The sequence below is a fragment of the Musca domestica genome, unplaced genomic scaffold (assembly GCF_030504385.1).
Source record: "Musca domestica strain aabys unplaced genomic scaffold, Musca_domestica.polishedcontigs.V.1.1 8, whole genome shotgun sequence".
Taxonomy (NCBI): domain Eukaryota; kingdom Metazoa; phylum Arthropoda; class Insecta; order Diptera; family Muscidae; genus Musca; species Musca domestica.
Window position 1 is genome coordinate 16,225,804 of NW_026712409.1, and position 14,685 is coordinate 16,240,488.

The 14,685-nt window shown below is 38.6% G+C and overlaps 2 protein-coding genes across 2 annotated transcripts; one reads left to right on the forward strand and one right to left on the reverse strand.

The window, feature by feature from the left end:
- Window positions 1–866: 866 nt before the first annotated feature.
- On the forward strand, window positions 867–12,271 carry LOC101892371 (transmembrane protein 131 homolog). Its single transcript, XM_020040078.2, is given in 6 exon segments — window positions 867–2,273; window positions 3,597–5,213; window positions 5,350–6,270; window positions 6,582–9,185; window positions 9,187–9,300; window positions 11,119–12,271. Coding segments are annotated over 5 exon segments (5,940 nt in total). The 5' UTR covers window positions 867–1,577; the 3' UTR covers window positions 9,289–9,300; window positions 11,119–12,271.
- Window positions 12,029–14,264, reverse strand: LOC101892650 (ubiquitin-fold modifier-conjugating enzyme 1). Its single transcript, XM_005177035.4, has 4 exons — window positions 14,004–14,264; window positions 13,787–13,918; window positions 13,559–13,726; window positions 12,029–12,393 (listed from the first exon to the last, which is right to left on the reverse strand). Exons 1-4 carry the CDS (start codon window positions 14,124–14,126, stop codon window positions 12,322–12,324), a joined length of 495 nt encoding a protein of 164 aa, XP_005177092.2. The 5' UTR covers window positions 14,127–14,264; the 3' UTR covers window positions 12,029–12,321.
- Window positions 14,265–14,685: the final 421 nt, after the last annotated feature.

Sequence of the window (14,685 nt, forward strand, 5' to 3'; positions counted from 1 at the left end):
CTTTTTTAATTTTTAAGAAAATACAATGGTTTTTTGTGTTTTTTTTTTTCTACGCCAAATCAACAGGGATTCCGTATATTTGCTTTTTTAGAGTCTTTTTGCAAAAAGAATAAAACTACCTTGCTATCTCAGACAGAAGTTCAGACAGACCTATAATTAACAGCTGACAGCTTAAACTAGCTGTAAAGGCTAAAACAGTCTGTAAAGGCTTAAATCTTGAATTCCGCGTGTTGTATTTTCATGCTTCGTTCAGCCAAAAATGCAACAGGGTTGAATTTTTACGCCGAAGTCACTATCTGTTTCACCGTTATCATCGAATTTGTCTAAGATGTTGGTTTTGAAGGATTACCATCGGTATTTTACATGTTTATAAGTATTCCGTTCCCGTACTTTCTTGACAAAACAATTCTCTCAGAGCGAATGGACGTAGTTTCTGCGAAGATCGAAGCAGTTACTTAATCCACACCCAAGGAGAGCAAAGTTTAATTATCTTTTTTGGCGTACTCATTTTAAAAGGGGAATTTATATAAGAGGTTCTTTTTAAGGAATAACGTTCAAAATACAAATACGTGTAACCTTCGCATATCAAATATTTGACAGTACATGTCATCTACTACATTTTAAGTAGTTGCTTTTGACTACATGTTTACATACATCCTACATGTTACACACATCACATTTAAACACCTACCATCATGTATTTGTTTTAATATCAATAATGCTCAATTAGTGCTTGGAGACACTGTCACTAACAAGGGAAGTTTAGCAAAAACTCACAATTCAGGAGATTTTCTATTTTCCCCGTATTTTACAATTTCTGCCTTTTCCCCACACCACAATAATGACAGTTAATTTAACGGCACCTTGGCAACTCTTAAGTAAAGAGTGTTTTTGATAGAGACGTATAAAAATTGACTATTACGGTAAAAGAAGCAGAATTATTTGTTTAAATAAAGACCATTATGCAAAACGATTTGCTAATTGTCTTTCAGAGATTGAAGTAACAAAATAATAAAGTATACAATTTTACGTACAGAACTACAAAGGTCAGAAACAACGTAAAATTCTTCTAATGAATATCGTAAGAAGACCAACGCAACGGGCAAATCATCACATCAAACAGCAGCAGCACCAGATAGCAGAAGAACAATTCGCAAAAAGGAAGAACAAAAACAACATCATTATTATCGTCGGTTCGTCGGTTGTCAACGTTAGAAGAGTAATCGTCATCCTGTTGTGTTTGCCAGAAGTGCCAGAGGTATGGTTGGTTGTTTATGGTGTTGCGAAGTTTTATTTTGAAATAAAAAGGAGCAGCATAAGCGGCGGCAGTGGCGGCGACAGACAAACACAGGAACGAGAAGACGCAAAAAGCACGCATAAAATACTTCAAAGGTGGAGTAGCAGACATTTTGTGAACAGATTTTCGCGTTTTGGAATTTAGGTGTTTATAAATAAAAATAAACACCACAAGACAGACAGGCGGGCAGGCTGGGTGAAGAAACAACAGTCGTATCGGCGACGTTGATCAAGCAAAAAACAAATTATAAACAACACACAAAGACACAAACATACGAACGATGTGTTCTTATCAACGCTTGCGGTTATCAATGCTAGTTTTAGCTTTCCTTACAACTACAATGTGTGCTTTCGCCAGTGAAGTGGAGATTTCGATTTCGGAAAATAGAAATGCTGCGGCCGATTTGAAACATGATGGCCATCACTTGGAGACACAACAATCGGCAACGGCCACACTCAAAGATATAACAGATGCCGGTGGTGGTGGCGGTGGAGGTAGTGGTGTGGGCAACGGAGTAGCTGGAGTTGTTGCAGACGGCGGCGATATAGGTTTAGAACTATTAAATCGTTTACGTTTCGAGCCAAGCCAATTGGATTTTGGTATATGGTCGGTGGGAACCGTACAATCTCACACTGTGACCCTGGTCAATCAAAATCGTAACCGCAGTGTTTATCTTAGTTCGGTTACGGGACGGACACCATCGTTCTACAGTAGCCTTTTTGAAGCCAAGACAGTCCCACCGAATGGCAATACAACATTCGATGTGGTCTTTTTGCCCCGGGAAAATGGTGCTGTCAGCACAAATTTACACATACACACATCATTTGGCCAGCTACTGTTAATGGTGCGGGGCGAAGGACGTGAATGTCCGTATAGATTGAAGCCATTGGTTGGCATTAAGGCGCCATTAAATGCCACCCTTATGCCCATGATACACATGTATAATCCACACGAGAGATCATTGCAGATATTGGAGGTAAGATGGCTATACAATTTTTTAATTTAAATTTTGTAAAAAAAAACAATTGAAAATGTTTACTTTAAGGAATGAAGATCTCCCAAAAGGTTTGTTGTAAAATACATATAGTTTTCCAGGTTTGTATGAGGAGTGATTCCTCATAGTTAAATAAGGCGACATCGAAGATTGTTCTCTAGAAATCCGTTTAAAATCACTTTATGAGGGTCTTCAGGAATCCATCATAGCCTTCTAGAAAATAGAAATTTCACGCTATTTTAATATAAAAATTTTTAAAAATAAATATGGTTCTAGAACTACAGGTGCTGTCAAATAACATTGCTATAGAGTGTAGGATATCAGGATTATATTAAAAAATATATATCGGAGCTGAGTTCCACAAAATGGAAACGTATGTCCCGTAATTCACTCCATTTGGGCTGATATTGGCCATTATTTGCACAATAAACCCGATATCGGGTAAAAATATATATGGGAGCTATATCCAAATCAGAACCGATCTTGACAACATTTTAGGTACTTTTTTCTGAGCTGTATCTGGTATCTGGTACCAAATATTATTGTTGTGGAGTGCATATTACGCGTGTGAGGAACTTAAACACCAAATCGGATGAAACATTTATATGGGAGCTATAGCTATGTCTGAACCGATTTTCTCCAAATTTGATGTACTTGCTTCTAGATTGAATTCGGTCGGATGTACCAAAATTTAGAACTTTTTAACAGATATTGACCATTTGGTGCACAATTAATTTGAAATCGGTTGAAGATCTATATTGGAGCTATATCTGAACCAATCTTGATAAAATTGGGCAGAGGTATTTCCGAGCTCTATAAGATACCTGGAACCAAATATCATTGTTGTCGAATGCATAGTACGAATGTGAGGGACTGAAACACCAAATCGGATGAAGTATACATATGGGAGCCATAGCTATATCTGAACCGATTTTCACCAAATTTAATGTACTTGCTTCTAGATTGAATTTGGTGGAATGTACTAAATTTCAGGTCATTTGGACTTATATTGGTCATTTGGTGCAGAATTAACCCGAATTCGGTTCGGTGTATGGGAGCTATATCCAAATCTGATCCGATTATCCCCAATTTCAATAGGGTTCGTCCTTGGACCAAACAAATATTGTTTGGAGAATTTCATCTCAATCGTATAATATATGCGCGATCAGCATTTTGTTCAGAAAGTAAAGTAACTTAAAATTAACTATGGGTCGATCTCGCTTCGATTTCCACATTCTTTCCTTCTTTCGATTGGTCCAATTACAACCCTTTTATTAATATATCCTTACTTTTGTGTTCTTTCAGATCTACAGCAGTGGCGGTCAATTTCAACTAGAATTACCAAGCGGAGATCCAGAAGGACCACAAGGACTGTGGGAAATACCACCGTACAGTATGAAACCCATTATACGTATACGTTTTCAGGGCTATACGGCCGGTAATCACTCGGCCTATATACGTATAAAAATAGCCGAACCCCAACAGCAAGGAGAAGGAGAAGAAGAGAGGGGACATGAAGGTGAAAGTGAGGCAACATCGACAGACTCATCGTCTGCCTCAATGCCTCACACAAAAGAACAAGTCTTGGTAATACCAGTTGAATTTGAAATATTACCCGAATATGGATTGTATGCAGTTAATCCTCTCATTGATTTCGGTTATGTAACCATTGCCGAAACCACAAAGAAAAAAATCCTCAAACAAAAACTTTTTCTAAGGCATTCCAAAAATCAATTGGATATACAAAATTTGGAATTTGAATCTCTGACGCCGTTAAAGGGGGTCACAATGGACACGAGTATGGCAAGTAATGATGATGGTGACGATGCCGATGATGACGGGACAAGTAATATAGATATCTCAACAATTGCCTTAGATCCAAAGGAAGTTTCAGAGCCAGTCACATATTTAAATGAAAATTTAAAACTGATACTTAAGCATAGAACAACAAAAACAGCGGTGCATACATATCACAATGTGGAGCTTATAGTACGTGCTCGTATTTTCAAAGGCTCATTGCACTATGATAAAAATTCAACCTTGATATTGGATCAAGAATTAACCCTACCTCGGCCAGCAAAGGCCAATGACAGTACTGTGGTGCCGGCATCATCCTTAGATGTAAATGGAAATCTGGAAAAGCCAAGGCACATAACGCTGCGCAATGATTTTCAAATTCCAATACAAATCTACAATATAACAACCAGGTTCAATGATAGCTCTAAGCTAAATTTATACCTGGAACCCCTGAAAAATTTGCAAGAAAATAATCTGGTACTACAGCCAGGTCATACATTGGACTTAACTGTGGCATTTAGATTGGCCACCCGCACAGGCGAACAAAAAGAACAACAGGAAGATCTCAAAGATCTGATAAGAAATTATAAGACTGCCGTTTATGTTTACACGAATATAACAAATTTCCAAATACCCTTTGTTGTAAGTTCTACACGTTTGTTTGTGACCACCCAAACGCTGTCGTTATGGCGCTCAAATAGCTCAGTTTATACCAAAGAAATACAATTAAGTTCCGTACCCTTTCGTGAGTTCTCCCACAAGGGTTTTATTATTTTGCAAAATCGCAATTCGATACCCATCAAGTTGAACAATTGGGATTTCCAGAAGACATCGGGTATCTACTATGTGGTGAAATTTGCCGGTTCCGTCCGGGCAATGGATATAAATGCCAGCAATGATTATACAGTTGATTTGGAGAAATGTGATTACCGGCTGAATTCCATATTGCAGGAGGGAGATATTGCCGTTTTTGAGGTTAATTTGTTGCCATATACAGAGTTAAGTACAGCCTATTTGAACATAGCCACGACCTATGAAAATATAACCATAGCCATTAAGTTCAATATTGTTTTTGGCAAACTGGAGGTGGATCAGGAGAAATTACATTTTGCCAATTGTTTTCCGGTAAGTCGAGAGAGGCGGTTGCTTGAAAGCACATACCAAAAACGTCACAAAAATGGGTTTGGATATGTTCTTTCAAAAGCTGTCCTTAGTAAAAAACACCTTAAAAACCCCAAATCTAATTGCACCTCTTTTTCAGGGTAAAATATGTTCTTCAGAGCTGAGTATACGATCCACTTTCAATCAGCCTATACACATGAAATATATAAATTTTAGTGATCCAGGTTTGCGGTTTGTTGATCGAAATTCCCAAGGTTCTATGATTGCCGCCAATTCCGTAACAACTGTGGGTCGCATTTACTTTGAACCCTCCGCCTTGTGTGGCAGCCGCTGTTACATACCCCAGCAAACGGATGAGGCCACCACCTTTCCCATCAGTTCACAAGTTGATAAAATTCTCAATATGCCACATTTCGATGAGGTTGAACTGAGAAGACGTACCGAATTGTATCGTCACTTTAAATCCTATTTTCAAAGTTTGGACTTCACAATGACGACAAGAGAACAACAGGATTTCCAGTTAAATCTTATGATTGAAATACAATGGCCGCAATTGATACCGACGCGGCAAGTCATACCAACAGTGGAGGTGAATAAAACCCAAGTATTTGAGGTGAAAATTTCAAATCCCTCCGATAGGCCCATACTCATTGATTATTCTCTCGCCGATCCGAAATTGGCGAAACAAACACAAATCACCTTGCCACTGGAGGTGATTATTCTAACACCCACGTGCTATTTGACCGATAAGGCGGTCTTCTCTTTGGTCAATCCACCACCCAAGAAACCAATATTGATACCAGGTTTAACATCCATACGAGTGCCTATTACATTTCGAGCTTCATCTATGGGTAATTATTGTACCCTCCTGCATATACGCAACAATTTGACATTGTATGAAGGTACCTGGATTAGTGCCAAGGCGGTACAATCACAATTTCGTCTGGGGAATCGAAAACCGGGTTCGCCCACACCATTGTTGTTTGAAATTTCGGAGCAGCAATTGAGGGCAGCATGTCCTCCCAGGGAGGATAAACAAGCGGCGATCGCACATCCTCAGGTGAGAGAAAAATACCACTTTTGGCAAAGAATTCCATTTCAGAACCGAGTCGGGTTATGATGTGGGGTTGCTAACTATCCAAAAAATAGCTTTTAGCCATGTAAAATGTACCAAGTCGGAAATATTAATATTTCGGAGTGAAACTCCTGGGTACGTCCCGGTTTTAAAGTTCTCTTGTAAATTTTAAAATTTCGTTTTACGATGTAATTCAGAGGCCAAATAATTTAAGTATTATCTTGATCACCTTTAGAAGAATAGCCTCCTGATTTGAAATCAAACTAAAAATACTTCTCGCCCTTTTTTTGTTTCAGATAACAACACGACGTGTTTTCACAGCCCGCAATTCCGGAGAACTGCCCATATGGATTGAGAGTTTCTGGATTGGTGATCAACCCTGCAAGGGCTACGGGTTCCAAATAATGGATTGTAAAAGTTTCGAACTGAAGGCAAATTCTTCGAAAACAATTGAAATTCAATTTCAAACCGATTTCACTGCGACACGTATCACAAAAGTTCTTACGTTGAAAACAAATCTAACCTATGCCGTAAATTATAAGTTGGTGGCCCAATTGCCCTCCAAAGGATTGGATCAGTGCAGCGCTCTGTTGCCCCGGCCTCCGTGGGAAGGCAAGATACGTAATGCCACCATTATTATGCTTATAATAACATTTGTCCTGGTACTCATTGCCGTTCACATAGACTATGGCAATATAATGTATACCCAATCAACGCTGTATGGGGCCCGGGAAAAAGGCACCATTCATCCAACTTTTAATTTAAGAAACATCGCCATGCGTCAGAATAATAATGAAAATACCGCGGCGAATGTGGAGCTGACGCTGAAAAACAAAAGTGGTTTGAAGAAGCGCAACATTGGTGGCAAACAACAGAGAATGACGACCAATGGTGAGGTGGCGATAACATCATCTTCGACTAGTTCTTCATTCTCAGCTCTACCCAATATGACACTGGCCGAAATGGTTAGTTGGACTTTTGGTACAAAGACAGGCAAAAAGACAAACAAAATGAATAGACCAAGAGATGCGGCGAGTGCAACACCCACAGCCAATTCCAGTAACACGATGAGTGATGCGAAAACCTGTAAAAATAAATTGACGGAAAAATCCTTGGTGGAAAAAATGGATGAAGATTTGAAGAAGGCACAAATTTCAAAGAAAGCACCCAAGGCAACTGAAAAAACACCCTCCAAACCAAGTGAAGAAGAAGTCAAAACTTCCAAAGAGGAGCCAGTGGTGAGTAAAGAAATGAAAAAGGAAAAGCCAGTCATAAACAAGAGTCCAACGAACAAAACCATATCTAGTCCGGATCATCAGATCAGTGCCGCCGCTATGCCATCCAAAGAACAAAGAAAGTCATTGGATAGCTCAATACCCACACACGTGGAGCCAATAACCACACGGCAAGTGAGAACTCCTCCGCCAGTTATTCAATCGACCACATCGCCGGTTTCAACTGCAACAGTGCCTGTAAACAAAGTTAACGCCATGCCCATGACGGAGATAACAAATCAACAAACCCCCATGCCAAAGGAGGCCAGCAATGGTCGTAAGCTGGGTAAAACTCCGGGTCGTGAAAGGCGAAAACAAACAACACAAAATACCTCACCCACAACCTCATCTTGTTCATCGGCCTCCACGTCGTCTTCGTCCTCCAGTTCATTACCTCAGCATCCACAACACAATACAGCCAAACGTTTCGAACGCAAACCCCAAAAAAGTCGAGCCATGAATTCTCTTAAATTTCCCGGACACTCCATGGGCCATGCAAATTCGATTTATTCCCAGATGGCGGCAGCGGCCAATGACCACAATGATCAAACATTTCATCAGGATGTTTTATCGCCCTGGGACTACAGCAGTCACATTACATTTAGTGATGTTTTGCAACAGACCCAACAATTTGCCAATGCCCAGGCCACGGCCAACTCCAATTCCAATTCGACAGCAACAACATTGCTCAATACCGATCTAATGTACGATGCCATGTCTCAACCCTCAACGGCATCCTCTACACCACCGCCACCATTTGCAAGAGCCGAAAATTCCGATGTACCTTCTAGCAAGGCTGATTTGGGTCCCATTGGTTCCAGAAAATCCCCCTCCTCGACTCCTGCCTGGGAGACAATGAACAGTGCCATAAGCTTGCAATTACCGAGGCCATTGAATACAACCATAACAACTACTTCAGCAATAACTTCCCCTGCTCCTCCTCCTCCTCTTCCTCCACATCCGTCTACTCTGGCCTATGATTTGCAAGGCCAACCCAATTATGGTTTAAATAATTTATTAACAGCTCGTCAGACCATCCAGCAAATTGCGGCAGCCAATGCGGCCCAGAAACAGCAGCAGCAACAGCAACATGATTTTGATATTGCGGCCAAATTGAGGGCAATAAAGGCCCATGAAATCCTTAGACTACAACAGTTGGAGGAGCAATTGTTACAACAACAACAGCAGCAGCAACAACAGCAATTTCTGAATTACAATCAAATGTTAAACAACAACTGGACGACAACGGCTGTAACTCCAAATCCAGGCTGGACAGCATTTTTGGGAAATGGTGTTGGAAATTTACCCACATCTCATCACTCAAATGGGGATATCTTTGGGCCCGCCACATCCTCTTCGCAATGGATTGCACCAGTGCCCAGCAGCATGGAACAACATTATGCCCCGAACCAACAGTTTCCAATAAATATGGAAGCCAACAACACCATACCCCATACAATTGCTGTCACCTCTTCATCAGCTGCTACCGCTGTTTCAACTTCTGCTTCAAATAACAACTTAAATGCCACCACCAACAACAACAACGCAAGTGGCTTAAATGTTTCTGACAATATGCCCATGTTTAATTTGTTCGGTGGTTTAAGTTCCATCTGGAATGACAATTGGAAACAATCAACAAGCCAACAACAACAACAACGGCAACACCAGCAAAAACCTTCTGAATAAATCGACAACAACAAAAGCTAATGGCACAAACAATAGACAATAGTCATCAGCTAAGGTAGGTTTGTTTTTCGTTTTTTGGGCATCGATGATGAAATCGGGTTCTACTAGATCCAAAGATTTAATAGGCCTTTCGTCGGCATAATTGAAAAACATTTAGCATTTAAAGGTCTTTTGTTAATAGAGGACCTTTGAAAAAGGACTTTTGTCATAGAAGGCCTTCAATGGATCTTCTGCCAATTGGAGTTTTTTTTAAATGTTTTTAGTCTATAAAAGGCCATCAAAAGATCATCCCTCCATAGAAGTCATTTAAAGAGTCCTCTGTCCATAGAAGTACTTCAATGGGTATTCTGACTATTAAAGGCTTTCAGATGATTTTCTGTCTAAAGATGGCATTTAATTCTTTTAAAGGGCCTTCTGCCTGCAGAGTTTTTCAAAGGATGTTCAGTCAATGGAGGGACGGACCTTTTGTCTATAGAAGGATCGTCTGTCTGTAGAAGAACTCCAAATGCCCTTCTGTTTATAAAAGATTTCCAAAGGTGTTTCTGTCTATAGAAACCATTCAAACAGGAACAAAGTCAAACGCCATATTTTTATTTTTTTTTTTTTAATTTTTTTTTGCATAAAAAGTATCGGAAATAGCATCAAATTTTAGAATAAGTTTAGATTTGTTCCAATTGGTCATCTTTGGCACGAATTATGGCCTTTAAACGGCCAATGAAACCGTCACACCCCGCCAGAATGTTGCTATGCGGTATTTTGGTCCATTCCCGGCGAAGCGCTTGCTTGAGGTGATCGACACATTGCCAACCTTGCTTTCCAAAATACTCCAGACTCAATAGTCCAACGGATTGGTATCCAGAGATTTTGGTGGCCATTGTGCGCTGGAAATGAAGCGAGGAATCTCATTTTGTAACCATTCCCAGCGAATCGCTTGCTTGAGGTGATCGACACATTGGTATTTTTTAATGCCAACCTTGCTTTCCAAAATCCTCCAGGCTCAATAGTCCAACGGTTTGGTATCTGAAGTTTTTGGTGGCCGGTCATTGTGCCCTGGAAATGAAGCGAGGAATCTCATTTTGCAACCATTTTTGGGTGGCGCGTGTTGAGTGCGATGGTGCTGAGTCCTGTTGGAATGCCCAAGGTCGACGGCCAAAATGTTTGCGTGCCCAAGGCTTTAATACACCCTCCAGAATAGTTGTCGCGATATCATTCGGCATTTATTCTGATGCCACGGTTGATTAATAAGAGCGGCCATCTGCTGTTATGGCGGCCCACACCATCACCATAGCCGGCGATTGAGTTCTGGTGGCCAACCGATGGTGTACATTTTCAGCTGACCTCTTTGGCAAGTAAACACGACCATTTTGTTTATTTACAAACTGCTGGACAACGAATGTTTTCTCATCGGAGAACCAAACCAAACTAAATTCGGCAGTTCACCACTTTCGACCAAGCGAAGCAACCCTTTAGCTCGTTTGAGTCTATTTTCTATCAGTTGCGGTGTAAGTTCTTGCACTTCGTACACCACCACTTTCGGCCAAGCGAAGCAACTCTTTAGCTCTTTTGAGTCTATTTTCCTACTGTTGAGGTGTAAGTACTTGCACTTTTTGAAATTTCAATGGCTTTATTTACCCTGAGCTCATTTTTCAATATTTGCCGAATGGAATATTGCGATATGTTCAGCTCACGAACCATTTTCGGCCACCTTAAATTATAACTATAATCATAGTTGGTATGATTTAACTCTCACAAATCCCTCATAAAAACTTTTATTTATTATGGAAAGCTCTGCAGAGTTTAAAAATTCGGTCCGGCCGAATGTTATTTTTTTTTTATATTATTAAAATAGATATTTTTGTTCTTCTCTTTCCAGCTATATCCGCTAGCAATGTTTGCCACACGCACACAACTTTTAAAGCCCAATAACATTCAGCCTTCAATCAATCTTGAGAATAAAACCTTGCTTAATGGCGGCAAGACGTTTTTTTCACAATCACAATATTCAACTACGGATGCAGCAGCGACAGCCCATGTTTTAAAATCCTTAACTTCTCATGAATACTTGACATTTTCCAAAATTTGTTTATTATTTTCTTTTTTTTTCAAATAACCAAAATCTTTTTTGTTAATTAATTTTAAAGTTATTAATTTTTTTTTTTCGTAGAGTTTTACATACATACTGTAAAATCCTTGGGATTTTCTAAAAACAAAAAGGATTAATATTGTTTTGTGTTTTGTTTTTTTCTTTTTTAGAAATCCTCCTTCTCCCTCCCAAATAAAACGAAGAAGAAGAAATACCAAAAAACTTAAGCCAACAAATAACAATTTATAAATAAAAAAAGGATATACTTTAAGTAATTTAACAAACGTTTAACCAAAACTCCCTTTCCACAATTCTCAATTTACACTGTATTACACACCGAACTAATTTAACGTTTTTTTTTAATTTTATTCATAACAGCCCACCACCCCCGATGGTGGTGTCCAGAACAAATGATGATGATAATAATAAACAAAAGAAATACTCAAATGAATAATTTCAAAAAAACAAATTGGAACAAAAAATTCATAGATTTGTTTTTCATTTTAATGATCTGTAAAAAATCGAAATTTTTATTATTTTTTTCTTTGAGGCCAGAAAAATGCCATTGTTTTCTTTATTTTTTTTTAAATACTTGTTTAAATATTTTGGAAATTGAAATTGTTATTTTTTTTTTAATTTTTATTTCAACATTTAAAAAAAATGTTACAAAAAACCTAAGCCAACAAAAAAAAATTCAAAATTGTTTTCAAAAGTTTGTTCTTTATTATTGTTTGTTTTTCCTCTTTGTTTTACCATTTTATTCTAACTATTTTCCAGCTGAAATATTTACAAAAAAAAATATTTTTTTTCAACCAGAGGATGAAAATCTATTTAAATATGAATAAAAAAAGAAACCAAGCAAAGATGCATTCAAAAACCTCTAAAAGGTTAACAGAAGATATCCGTGGAATTTTACTTTGTTTTTTGATCAAGTTTTGGGGGGGGAAAATAAAATTTGATCAATAATTACTGGAACGCGTTTTGTTTGTGCTCTCATTTATCCTTGTAGGTTATAATACCTTTTTCTATTAAATCGGGAACTTCAACCGCCAACCAGGGTGCCAACTGAAAGGAGAAAAATAAAAATAAAAATAAAAATTAGTAAGTTTCGCTAATAGAATGAGCAAGCATAAGAGAGGCAATTGGATTTGTCCCTAGGTCACTGGAGATCGTGGGCATTAAGCGATTTTTAATAGAAACATAATTTCAAAAAAAAATTGGACTGTGGAGGATGGCCTTCAGTCAGATGGCCTTTGGTTTGCTGCAGAGTTATTTTTCATAAAAATACCCTTTTCCAAGACGGGTTTCTATCAATAGAGATCTATTATTTTTACCAGAGTCCTGTAGGTATGTATATATACAGGGTGAAAAAAAATGCAAACAACTTCAGACTGCTGTCATTTCTAAGCCACACGTCCGACAACAAAGCGCAATATTCCCTTCTGCAAATATTGAAAAATGCAAGAACTGAAGAAAAAGAGTTGCTACGCTTGGGCGAAAGTGGTGAACTGCCGAATTTGGTTTTCTCCGATGAGAAAACATTCGTTGTCCAGCAGTTTGTAAACAAACAAAATGATCGTCTTTACTTGCCAAAGAGGTCAGCTGAAAATGTGCACCTTCCGTTGGCCACCAGAACTCAAGGGCCGCCATAACAGCCGATGGTTGCTCTCCGCTCGTATTAATCGACTGTGGCATCAGAATAAATGCCGAATATTACGGCGAAAATATTCTGGAGGGTGTATTAAAGCCTTGGGCACGCAAACATTTTGGCCGCAGACCTTGGACATTCCAACAGGACTCAGCACGCGCCACCCAAGAATGGTTACAAAATGAGATTCCTCCTTTCATTTTGCAGCGCTCAATGGCCACCGAAATCTCTGGGTACCAATCCGTTGGAGTATTTTGGAATGCAAGGTTGGCACTAAAAAATACCAAAGTGTCGATCACCTCAAACAAGCGCTTCGCCGGGAGTGGGCCAAAATACCGCAGATCAACATTCGGGCAGCGTGTGACGGTTTCATTGGCCGTTTGAAGGACATAATTCGTGCCAAAGGTGACCAATTCGAACAAATCTAAACTTATTCCAAAATTTGATGTTATTTCCGACATTTTTTGCCCTCATTCAATAAAATTTAAAAATAATGCAAAAATTATGGCCTTTGACTTTGTTGAACTTTTTTTACCTCACCCTGTATTTCCCTAATCTTAAAGCTTCGGTTTTCCAACTTACCCCCAATGCCATGGCATGGGCAATGCCAAATTTCGGTACATTCCTCGCCCACAACGGCTTGAAATGATCTGTTAAGCAGATTTTACCACCACGATACATTTTCGCTGTTTTGCCATCCAATTCGGGCAAGGCTATTTCGGGAGCGGTTACAGGATACGTTACTGGTATCTAGAAAAACAAATTTTTATGTTAAGAGAAAAAATTTGTGTTAATTTCTCATTCACTTACATCGAATTCCACATCAAATTCATATTTCAGCAGATTGTGCATGTACCAGCATTTGCCAAACCATTTGGTGCCCTCTTTGTTTGATTCCAGATGGAACCAATCGGAACCGTTTTCTTTGTTGTTTTGGACATACTGTAACATTAAGGACAACATTTGTTTGAATATTTTGTAATATTTTTATTGTTTGTAATATTTTTATTCAATAGTGAATCTTTACCTTAATCAAAGCCAAATATTCCTCCTTCAAACGTTGCACCCATATATCTTTGTCACGGGGCCCAGCACGGGTCTGTAGCAGCGGTATGCTGCTCAAAGTCTTTTTGGTACATTCATCAACCATTATGTCTCTGTTTTATCTATTGTTTTTATCCGTAAATTGTTTATTTATTTAAAAAAATTATAGTTTTTGTTCAAAACTAAAAAAAAAAAGAAAACTACAGGTGACACGTAAATAATGACAGTGTTGTTGAGCGAAAGGTGCCAAGAAAGTACAACTGTGCAACACTTCAACCATAGGTGTTAACATCTCACTTTGCATGACCAGGAGAAATAGAGGAACGAAGAGGAAGCATAAACCATATTACTTTGCATAGCCTAAACATGTATGATTAGTGGAGGACGTAACGTACGTTAATGTAAAGGTAAATAGAAACAATGTGAATATGAAACATAATATTAATGAATCGTAAGTGAATTAGAAAATGTATATTTGAAGAAATATTAATTTTTAAGCATCACCCATGCTTATACGATGCTTTTTCTTGCAGTTGACTCCAAGCTTTGTCAATTTTATTGATTTCTATTTAAAATTGACGGCACCATGTTTGTAGTGACATGTGTCTTATAGGATATCCTTAAATTTAATGTAGATTAAATTCTTGAAATGGCGCCCAAATAGA